At 39.6% G+C, this 12,008-nt stretch overlaps 1 protein-coding gene across 1 annotated transcript; it reads right to left on the bottom strand.

The window, feature by feature from the left end:
* Positions 1-2,017: 2,017 nt before the first annotated feature.
* On the bottom strand, positions 2,018-10,064 carry gper1 (G protein-coupled estrogen receptor 1). Its single transcript, XM_079367096.1, has 3 exons — positions 9,984-10,064; positions 5,231-5,356; positions 2,018-4,196 (listed from the first exon to the last, which is right to left on the bottom strand). Exon 3 carries the CDS (start codon positions 3,801-3,803, stop codon positions 2,703-2,705), a length of 1,101 nt encoding a protein of 366 aa, XP_079223222.1. The 5' UTR covers positions 3,804-4,196; positions 5,231-5,356; positions 9,984-10,064; the 3' UTR covers positions 2,018-2,702.
* Positions 10,065-12,008: the final 1,944 nt, after the last annotated feature.

Genomic DNA, 12,008 nt, shown 5'->3' with positions numbered 1-12,008 from the left:
ACAAACCTTTAACCTTTCTCAGTAGTCTCAGCTGTACACACAGTCCACTGTCAACCTCTTCTCACAGCATCTCCGATGTTTGTGTGTTTGTATGTATGCCCGCAAGTGTGTGACATAAACATTTTCCTGCTTCTCTGTGCAGAACGTAAGTCTTGCTTATGGTGCGAACATTGCTTGTTTGTTGTTGTTGTTGTTTTTTTACATCTTTGCCTTCTCTTTGTGTCCTCCATAGATTTGATGCAGCCACAGACTGTCTACAAATTATCCAGCAACCACACGCCTTCATCAACATTACAAAACAAATAAGAGCTGTTTTAAAAAAGCTGACAGTGTAAAAGGAGCTAAAAAAAAGAAGAAGAATTCCTGAAGGAAGCATTGCACTAAAAAAATGTGGAACTAAAAAGTGCCATGGAAAAATAATCTTAAGCATCATGTGTCACACACAACAAGTCAGAGTTTTTTTGCAGACCTCTAATACACACTGAAAACAACCCTCGGCATTGCTTTCCCAGGCTGCTGGGACATTTACAGCTGGAATAACAGTTTGTGGTTTGGACTCCTGCTTTTCCCAGTCACGCCATTATCTCTGCTACCTCATGCAAAAACAAAACTGAGGCGCATCCACCACACAATCTCAATGCAGACTTATGTTCAAACACAAATTTCATTAACTTAGGTGTGATAAAACATTTGCTACACTGTTTTGGTCATTTCTACTTACAGTATAAGAACCACAACTTCAGACCTATTAACCTTTTTTAAGTGATGTCTGGAATGATGTAAATGAAAGGATTATCCTGTAAAGCTTCGCATATTTTTTTACCATGCTGAAGACACTTTTGGATTTATGAAGGCAGTGCGACATCACAAGGAGAGCATTTATGATGTTTGCTCTGACAGATCAGCACACAATTAGAGGCAGTAAAACTTTATGACTTGTGTCCATAAAACTTTGAGCAGTTAAGCTTATGAGGGCATTGAGCTGGAAGATTTTAACCCCACACCTGTGTATCCTGGTAATCTGCATTAAAATTATCATGTAATCAATTTTTGTAATCAATTAATTTTAATGAGCATCTTTTGCTGTCAAAAGCAGATTATCAAACTGTAAGTAAAGATGAACTTCAGGTCCATGAGTACCGGGATCAAAATATGTCTGATGTATGTTTGATTTAAGCATGTGTATTAACCAAATAAAACAAACAGACTGAAAAAGCCAGCGGACAAAAAGAGCCGTCAAAGCTAATGCAGTATGTGGCATGAACATTTGTTATGCTGTTTATCAGTGTAATGCTATAGATGGGAACAGAAGGACTAAAAGACTAAGTCAGTGCCATGTTATCAACATTAAATGATGCATTCACCCACTTTGAAACAGCAGGTGTTGTTTTGCCAGCAGGGCACCTCTTTGCCCCTACTATCATGATAACAGGAAGTGACAGGGAAGGGTGTAACTCAGCCATCTTTAAAACAGACACCCTCTGATTGCATTTACTGCAATAATCACAAGCTTAGACACCTCAGTTTGGTGATTCATCTCACAAAAAGATTCAATTTAGGGAGACGGTAGCATGGTTAGTGTGCGCGCCCTGAGTGCGGAGGCTGTGGCAGGCATCCCGGGTTTGAGAGCGACCTGTGACTCCTTTGCCCAATGTCATACCCCACTCTCTCTCTCCCTGATAACTGACTCTATCCACTATCCTAGCTCTACAATAAAGGCCCAAAATAAAAAAAAATAAAAAAATTAATGTTACTCATGAGACATGAAAAGTGTTGCTACATCACCCTAGTGATAGAGGAAGTTGAATATCAAATCAAATGTAGTTTGGTATTTGAAGAATTTAAGGAACTAATTTCCTGTTTGTGCACTTTATCAACATTTCAAGCATTTGAATCATTTTGAAGAAGGATTTCTTATTTATAATGAAAAATAAAACAGTTTTTACGTGCATTTCTTTGCATTTCATGTGACTTTACATGAGACATTTTATTTCAATTAAAAGCTGAAAGGCACAGAACAAGGGGACAAGCCAAATGTCCTTTTAGGGATCCGGAGTTACTGTTTGCATATCTTACATTGTTTTATGCTGCTATATGTGGGGATTTCTTTTAACATTGTATATAGACAAAAGTGCTGCTGGGACTCCACTGACCTTCCCTTGTAGTTTGACACAAACGCTGGATTATTCTTTCTTAAGATGCAGTCTCTTTCTGTCTCTCCTGGTTATATCTCCATGTTTTTTTTTATGTTTTGGAAGATTTGTTTTTAAAATGAAACACTCTTTTTGTGTCATCAGTATCTGTCATACATTAAAGCTGGTCTCTTATGAAGCTGAGTCAATGCTGAAAATAAGCTTCTCTCGGATTTCATTAAGAGTTGCCTGTCTTAGCATTTGAAGTATACTATCATCACATACAAATAAAGAAAACAATCCAACATGTAGATAAAGATGAAAACGCTTTAAGTACTGTCATTGTTATCTTCTCTGAGATACTGTACACACATTGAGTCTCTTCACTGGACATTCTTGGTGCTTTTGTGTTTTTGTTCAGAAAGTGAGCACGTTTGTGATACAGCAAACAGACAAAGCTAAATAACAGAAGAATAGAACTGAGGTAATATTCCATACTGGATGATATATCACTTTGATATGAAGAAGTTTTTTTTTTTAGCTAATTTTGTGCGCTCAGTTTCCTGACAGTCACACCTCAGACACGTCATTCCTGACAGAGAGGTGTAAATCGAGGCCGTGGTGGCAGAAGCGGTTCACCACTGACCAGCTGGCCTTCTGCTTAATGAAGAGCCGCAGCTTGTCCCTGAAGGTTTCTCCTAGAAAACTGTAGATAATAGGGTTGAGGCAGCTGTTAGAGAAAGCTGCCAGGTTAACAATGTGGCCCGTGAGCGGATAGTCATGCCACAGGGTGGTAGCAGTCCTCTGCGCCGGGTTGGCTGTTCCCTGCAGCAACTGGATGCTGATGAAAACATTCTCTGGCAGCCAGCAGATGAAGAACACCAGAACCACCACCACGATCATGCGCAGGGCTTTCTGCCGCCGTGGCCACAGTCCACGGTGCTTCTGGGCCCTCATTAGGATTCGCCCGATTAGAGAGTAGCATAGACCAATGATGGTGAAGGGCACCAAAAAGCCGATGGTCACCTCCAGCCACTGGATCTCAAAGACGTTGGCGAAGCAGAAGTGCACTTCGCCCCTGTGTTGCGTCTGCACAATGGTGAAGGGGAGGAGCGTGGCCAGGATGGACGCCATCCAGATGAGGCCACAGCTGAGCTTGGCGTGCTGCATAGTCCGCAAAGGGCTGCTGCTTATGGAGTTAGCCAAGGCAACATATCGGTCGAAGCTCATCCAAGTGAGGAAGAAGATGCTGCTGTACATGTTGACTTGCAGGAAAAGGGACATGAAGGTGCAGAGAACGGCGTAGTCGTAATACTTCTCATTCAGATTGAAGACCTCGATGAGGGAATCTGCCACCAGGATGAGGTCAGCAACAGCGAGGTTAACAAAATACAGGTCTGGGATGGTCATTTTCTCTCTGTGGTTTAGGTTCACCACCAGGATTAGGATGTTACCAATAAATCCAATTGGAAATAGGAGTATGGTGTACAGACAGGACAGGAAGAGACCAATAATATACGATTTGGTATTTGAGTTTTCGGTCAAATATGTTGTGTTGTAGTCAAATGAAGTGTTCAGTTGTTCTGTGCTGTTGACATATATCCAGACTACAGAGGTTGTCTGCACTTCCATACTGACTGTGGTTGGACTGTGTTGAATAAGAGGCCACATTTAAGTCACCTGTAGCAGCTACATCATTGGACCCTGTTAGTTCCCACCAGTGTTTCTTTAAAGGACAAATCATCTAGGCTGTGTTTGCATGCTGACAGAAGTCAGGTGCATAAAACAAAGCCGTTATGGTTCGTTTGACCCCATGTTGATATCATGGTTCATCTACAAATAGATTCCAGACCCAAAATACGGACGTCTCCATCTTCATAAATGGTCTTTTGCCTTTGTAACTCGACGTCTCGCTTTATCCAGACAGTGGTCCTGAGATTAGAGGTTGGACTTTTTTTTCTTTTCTCCCCTCGAGTCATCTAAATTGATTCCTGCGCTGTCTCTCCAGGTCCATGAGCATCTTTATTCAGCAATCCTAAGCCAGAGACGCTATTGCCTTGACACCTGAGTGGTGGAGAAAAACAAAGAGAAAGAAGATTAGATGCAAAGACTTGGGGGGGGGGGGGGGGGGGAGGAACAAATTAATTGTCATGTGAAGTTAAATTTCAATAAGAAAATAAGCATTGCACTATATTGATTTATAAAAACGTAAAAATCAATTATGTGGAGATCTTCCCTGGAAAGAGAAAAAAGAGGTGGTATATCTTAAATTGATGGCGGATACCAAGAAGGCACATTAATATCCAAGCTTCAGACTTAAACAGATGCATTGAAATACTCCTCAGCCAATGCACACTCACGGGATCAAAACAGCATGTCCTAACTTGTTGACTATTAATTGCTGAGACAAACACATTTTTGACATTATCATTGGACAAACACTGTGTGAACATTGATGATTTGATGCCTCCAGTCAAAATGCTATTCCTTTGTTTATACTTTTTCAGGCCCACATGTTCAGACATTGACATTAGTATGCCTTGATTGTGTTTGGATTAAAACCTTTAGCAACCATTCAAAGCCTTATGGCTTTTATTACAACCTGATAAAACCTTATGTAACATTAATACACAATTAGCTTTCATATTAAACAAAATTATTTAGCACACACGCAGAATGCATGCATATGCAAACCTACAGGATGTAAAAACTTTGATTATTTTAACTTGGTTTAAGTCGGAAATCCTTCAGTAAATTGTTTAAAATACCATTAACTTAGGAGAAATGGTTGGAGCAATCTTCAAAAGCATCATATCAGGCACAGTTATAAGGCATCATGACATTTAATGTTAGACTACAGTCAACAACTCTAGACATGTTACGGAATGAGAGATATAGATCATTACACAATAAACAACTCTTTCTTTATCAAATGAGATACTGAAATGCTCCATCCACAGTGAAAAGTTATCTTCATCTATATTTATTTATACATTATGAATGTTAGTTAGTGTATCGCATAGAAATATCAGGGAAGTTGAAGTTGTTATAAAACTCGAACTCTTATCGAGGATGTGGAATTCAACAACAGCGCTTACCTTTAAAATTGTTGCTTTGGTTTTCCTCCATGCTTGTCCGGTGCAGAAGCCAGAGAGAGACACAGTTTTGTAAATCCCATGTCCGGGCTTCTCTTCTGCACCACCTGCTGTTTTGCCCAACCCTGTCTGCAGAGAAGAGGAGGGGGGGGGGGGGGGGGGGGGGGGGGGAGAGAGAGATAGAGAGGCAAGAGATGATCTGTCACCCACGGTTTGTCAACATGCTTCCTCACATTCCCTCTTCTCTGCCTCTTTTCTTCTTTGCCCAGTTTGTGATTCCAGGTGTCCGCCAAGCATCTGCAAAGATCCAGAAACAACTGGGAGCTGAATTGAACACAATAGAAAGTTTGGACAGCAAATAAGTGCAGCACAGAGTTTCCCCTCGCCAGGGTTGTGTGATTATGGAAACCACTTATGTGTTTCGCAGTATTGTGTTGACCTCGGTCGTCTAGCTCTTAATGAAAAGGGCATGGGAAACTACTGCAAATGAGCTAATTTGGTTTTTAACATCAATATAGTTTTTGGATAGTTTTCATACCAATCTGTAAAGATGACTTATTCCTCCAAAAAAAAAAAAAGACACGACCCTTGCTTGTTTACTTTTTATTCTCAATAGTGATTAACATGTTTTACATGGACTTAAGACGCCTTGTGAGCCTTCAGATTTGATAAGGGGAAACAGAACAGACTGTTTGCTTCTGGACACGGAGCAACGTTAATATAATTTACACTAATCTATGTGTCCATGCTGTGCCTGTGAGGAACTATTTAATGCGATAATGGCTTATGTAGTGTCTAGTGAGATGCATAAATAATTGCAAAAGAACAATAACCATCTGGTACAACAGATCTCTACGAAGACACTGGGCTGATAGGCTCACATTAAGGCATGATTGTAAAACTAATTCATCATAGATAATACTATTTGTCTGATTGAGCATGGTTAAGTAGATCACTTTGGAAGTCTTATAAAGTTGGACAGAATCACTCAGGAAAGACGCTTCTAATAAAGATGACAGGAAAGAAGAGGAGGAAAAATGTCTGTGCTCCGTGGCATTGCAAATTTACTGTTTGCTACCAAATCACACAATGTGACTCAGAAGTCCTCAGCAGGTGGAAAGGTCACTTCATATACAGACAGCCAGAGGGGAGAGAGAAGTCAAGTTCAGAGCTGGATCATTGCCCAGAAGAATTGGGATTGCAGCTTTTCTTTGGCAGAGCTGTGCACCAGCTTCAGGGTTCTAAATGTGAGACAAACAGAATATAGTGTCTAAAAAGGGTGCAGAGCAGGTCCACGCAGCAAAATGCCTCCCCAGCCAATGCCCATATGTGGAAAATCTGCAGTTCCTAAAGTGTCCACTTGAGGTTGGCTGCAAAAGCCACAAAATTTATAGGCCCCTTTTTAATGTTCACAGCCTGATTCAGACAGTGGGGTTGGTTTCTCGTTCATGTCTTCACTGTTAAAATGTGATGTTTTTAGAGTTGTGCAAAAGTTTGCATAATCAGGGGCGTGGCTGAGTTGACTGACGGATACTGTCAACACTTTGAGGGGTGTTTTAGCTACTATAGGAGGTGTAAGGCCCCATTCAGCTTCAACTCTTCTGCCTGTTTCTAGATTAAACGAGAATACGGTGGAGACAACATTTCCAATATGGTTATTGCTATCGTTTGGCTTCAAAATGCCTCTTCAGAAACTAATGGATGACGTCGCTGAGACTACTTCTATGTTTCACACAGTCAGGTCACAGCATTCTTAATGTTCGCGCCTCAAGCTAAGACCTCACAATTTTTTTGTTATCAAAAACTGGCTGTAAAGTTCTATATAATTCCACATACTTAAATAAACTAGATAGAGTAGTAAAAGCTGGATGATGCATGACTGAAATGAACACGTTTTGTTTAAAAATGAAGTGATGCAAATGGTTGCTTCTATACCCAATGCACCCCTTGCCATAAGGCACTCTACACAATTTAAATAGCCAATGAAATGCACCCACATGTCTGCATTTCAAGGCCTCTTAACGTCTCCCTTGGTTTCATACAAACCAGTTGGGTCACAGACACATAGTTCACTGTTTGTTAACCATCTGTTGACTTAAAGCCTCAGCCAGATGCCTCAGTTATTAGTCAATATTTATATACCATAAGGTGTTGAAATATATTTGCCTCTGTGAACGAGGTTGTTTTTTCACCCTTCTCTGTTTGTTTATTCTTAAAAACTTCACAACATGTAATGTAGTTGCAATTTACACAATTTGGAAGGATGGACAGACCCACGTCTTTTACTATGTTTTTACTCTATTGAGTGTGACAATCGATTCTCTCATATTATTTTCATAGCGCAATCTACTAGTCCAAAAAAACTGGTCTCATGTGTTTGTCTATAAAGCACCACATCACTGCATTGCTTTTTATTATTAACTCAGAGTCACATGACTTTTACTCCTAACATTCAACACATAATAAAAACAAAAGGTTAAAGCCCAAACTGGAATTCGATTTCAGAATAAAATCCTGTCTCTCTTTTGAATATAAGAGGAGGTGGGTTGCTGCTACTTTTGGGTCTGCGTGGGATTACAGCAATGTTCTACACATTCATGCCCCCTGACAAAGCTCAATTGCTCTGGACTCTGTGTATCATGGAGCTCTGAGGTTCATCACTAATTTAAAATCCCTCGCTCATCCCTGTTTGCACGTATGAACGCGTTGGATGGACTTCTTTGTCTCTGTCTCAGCCAGAACACTCTTGAAAAATAGATTTTTAATCTCAACAAGTTTTTTTTTCCTGGTTAAATAAAGGTTATATATATATGTGTGTGTGTGTGTGTGTGTGTTCCTGCACTCTTGCAACTGAAAGTAGTTTAATCAACACTGACTCATATATTAGGTTAAATATATGTAAACATTTTGGAAAAATTCTCTTTAGCAGTCATATTGATAGTGGTAGTGGTTACTGGGATATCATTGGGGTATTATTACTGTTATTTGCCAGACAGACAGCAAATAAGGTCGACTTTCAGGTTCCGCATCAGCGTTCTTTTCCATCACTGTGACTATAGGGAGACATTGCAGAGGCTTATCTATGGTGTGCCTAAAGGGACAAAATTGCATTCAGTTTAAAAAAAAAAGACTTTTGCATTCAGTCCTTAATCAATCAGGATAAAGTTATAGATACTAGCTCTGTAGTTTTCTTCTGAAAAACTCGGTATGAGTGCGTCACCGCAACAAAATAATAAGCCTGTTCAATGCTGAGCTAATGTCGTGGCTCCATCTGTTCATGGTAATGCTCTTAATGATGTCAGAATCTCACAGTAGTCAGGTAGAGATGGAAATAAAATCATATGTACACTTCTAAAGGTTCACATCACTACTTTTTGCTGTTTTAAATAAAGGTTGAACACTTTTCTGTACTGAAATAGATTATTCTAGAACCACAAGAGCAGCAGAGCAACAGTTACGGTTTGAAGAAAAACGGTCAATGCATGCAGCAGCTGGTGGTCTTGCTGACACCGTCCTGGGTTTGACTATGGGACATCAGAGAGCAGTTTCCGTTTGTTAGAAGGAGAGCATTTTAGCTGTGTTAGAGGGTCGATATACAGCGGCTGAAAAGAAAAACCCTACCCTGCGAGCAGAAAGTCTGAGAGGTCATACAACCAGCTAGATTTGTGCGATTTTCTCTGAGCTACCTGAAATCTCTGTTATTCAGTGCGCATGACTTCACAGAGATAAGGGGAAAGTGGGGATGTAAAGGTCAGTCTTGTGGAAAGGTGCTAGAGACAGTCAAAGAGAGGAGGAACAAGAAGAGAAATAAAAAGAGATTTTCCCAAGTAGTTATAATGTAAACTGAGACAAAGATAGTATTGCCCAAGGCAGCAACCATACTGAGGAGACGAATATTAGTTAGGTTATATGACTTACAATACAACAGTATTACAATAGATTACAATAGATTTTAGACACAAATGTTAAGACATAATAATCCATAAAGAGGTTATTCTTCTTTTGTTTTTTGATTTTGGGGTTAAATGTGATTTGCATTGGTGAAAAAAAAGAAGAAGAAACAATTAAAGAATCAGAAGGCATGTTGCAGCACAATTACTTCTCCCTACTTGTTCTTTTAATGCATTTGTCTTTTTCGTGTGTAGTTCTATAACCCTTCGTCAAGCTTCCATGTCTACCTTCTTTTTCCAACTTCTCTCAATTCACAGATACAGCCTCAACAGCAGCCTTTTTCCAAAACATAGAACGGGAAAGCGCATAATTGCATTACCTCTATATGTCCACTGGGTGGCCCACTTGCACAAATAATAAGAATAAGGTTGGGCAAGGTGCAAAAATCTGAACTGCTAAAGATTTGGATGAGTAAAAGAAAAGGCTGATGTAGTTAGAGTAGTGGAAGTTGGGGATTTCTGGACTTGAACACAATAAACAGGTGCATATATTACTCTGATTATTTATTTACTTAAAAGTTGCCAATCGCTAATTTTGTGTGATTGAAAAGGAAAATCAAACATTTACACTTGTCTTTTATTGTAAACAATAACTGTCTACCCTGAAAACCATATTTCTAATAACTTTTCCTAAAATTGAAAGCAAGAAAAAGAACAATTCCCCAATTCAGTGGCATCTACAAGAAGACAACATTGCCAGAGCTGTTAATGGTAAGTTGTGGGGTTTAACTGCTTGTGGTTGGAGCAGTGAAAGTGGGAGGTCTAAAATGAGGGAGGGCACAACACCCTCATCTGCCTTCACTTACCAGTTTGATGCGATGCTGGCTCCACTGAACATCTCCCACAGCCACAACCACAACCTCGGAGTGGAACATCCTGCACAGCCCAGCTCCTCATGCACTGCTTCCCGGGCCGTGTTTGATATTTAGCTGATGCCGGGATTTTATTGTTAGCGTATTTTTCTTTTTTAATTCCCCGCTCCCATTTCTGAGAAGGAAAAAGCAAATGATAGGACTGACAGGGGAGGAAGGGTGGAATGTTTTTTAAAGCATCTGCCCTGGTCCACTTGTCTCCCCTGAGCTGGTGGGTCAGAGATGAAGGCTCCTTCCTGAATTCTCTATACTCTGATATCTAGGATTCAAGGACATAGCTGTTCAAATGTTTTGAACTACTTTGATCCTTTTTTATTGCAAGCCATCTTGGTTTTTACAACTGTTGACTTCTATTTAACCTCATAATATCTTATTTCACTCACCCTGTTCACTTTCCAATGCAAACTCTTAAATAAACTTATTCTATTTTATTTCTTTAACATTATTTTTTCTAACACAAGCATTATTCAATCTCCAGGGGTCGGACACTTTTATGGATCTAAGATTGTTTCAAGGATTCGGATTTTTCACCCCACAAATGTCCTCTTTCTGACACTGTGGATCACAGCGTGAGATAGATTTCCAAAGCGCTAACTGTAACCTGCCTCGTCTTGTTCTAATCTTTACATTCAGCAGCCCAATTTGACCCACATTAGGAAGAACAACAGCGGTCTAGGAGTGTGCAAGTATGAGTGTGTGTGCATCTGTGTGTGTGTGTGTGTTTGTGTGTGAAATCTGGTTGAGAGCCAGTTGAAACATTCAAAACCACAAGCCAAATGTTCTGACTGCATAGGTGGTCTGATCTGCGTTGCTGTATGTTTGACTGAAGTCGACCCTAATACTTTTGGTCTGGCTGAGCCTCTAAAGGGGGAAAAACAACATTAAGGCTAATGTAGTGTGTTCAACGCTGTGCTGGATCGGAATAAGCCTATTTTACAGACACGTAGATGGTGCATTCAGGAGCTTTTCTTGTTTGTTTGTTTTTTTTTGACTAACTTCAATGTGAGGAAAACAATGCAAAACCTGATGGTTAAATGGTACAGGTCATTTAAACTGCTCATAGCTTTTGATTGGTAAGACCTTAGTTTCAACAATGATAATAAAACAGTCATGATTTACCTCTTGTACTCCCACCTCTTGTGCAACTGTATCAAAATAATAATATCATAGTAATTTTGGGACGTTCACTACCATATAGCCTACATGTACATGCACAGTTTGTACTGCATAGAACCTTTATGTGCTATAGATTGTATTCCATTATTTTCATGGAGTAATCTTCTATCCCAAAGGATTGGTCTCACTCGTTTGTCCACAAAGCAAAACATTAGTGCATTGCTTTTTATTATTAGCTAGGAGCCACTTTAAATGATAATTGTTTGGCTGTCTATCATATTATATTAATGTCTGATAATTATGTGCTATAATAAATGTAACTTATTTGGTGCAATAACAGTGTTCAACCTTTTGAACACGGATAGTATTGTTTTCTATGACTGAATGTTTCAGACTACATTCTAACAACGGTAACTCTGTTTTGGCTTTTGACTGTTCTGTACTCTTTTTTGGCTATCCTCACATTTTGTGAATTACATTTCTTGTTTTTAAATCTATAGATTTTAACTACTCTAACATGTGATTTTTCACTGTGTGGTGTTTGCATGAGCGTGCGGAATCAAGCGTCTTGTGAGCCTTGATTGCTAACAATGCCACGTTCAATGCACTCTCATCACATGCTGTCATTTCCCGTATGGAAAGTTCTCCCCTGTGCTGGTCGCCTTAGGTTTGTATCCACGTTTTGTCTCACTCACAGATATTTTTATTCAATCCATGTTGTTTCTGTTGCTTGTTCGAAAGAAGAAGAAGAAGAAGAAGAAGAAGAAGAAGAAGAAGAAGAAGAAGAAGAAGAAGAAGAAGAAGAAGAAGAAGAAGAAGAAGAAGAAGAAGAAGAAGAAGAAG

The sequence above is a fragment of the Symphodus melops genome, assembly GCF_947650265.1.
Source record: "Symphodus melops genome assembly, chromosome: 17".
NCBI classification, from domain to species: Eukaryota; Metazoa; Chordata; class Actinopteri; order Labriformes; family Labridae; genus Symphodus; species Symphodus melops.
Note: the sequence above shows the minus strand (reverse complement) of the source record. Positions and strands in the feature narration are given on the sequence as shown.

Excerpts from the sequence above, each read along its gene's own strand:
- gper1 (XM_079367096.1), bottom strand. The coding sequence starts at position 3,803 with ATGTGGCCTCTTATTCAACACAGTCCAACCACAGTCAGTATGGAAGTG.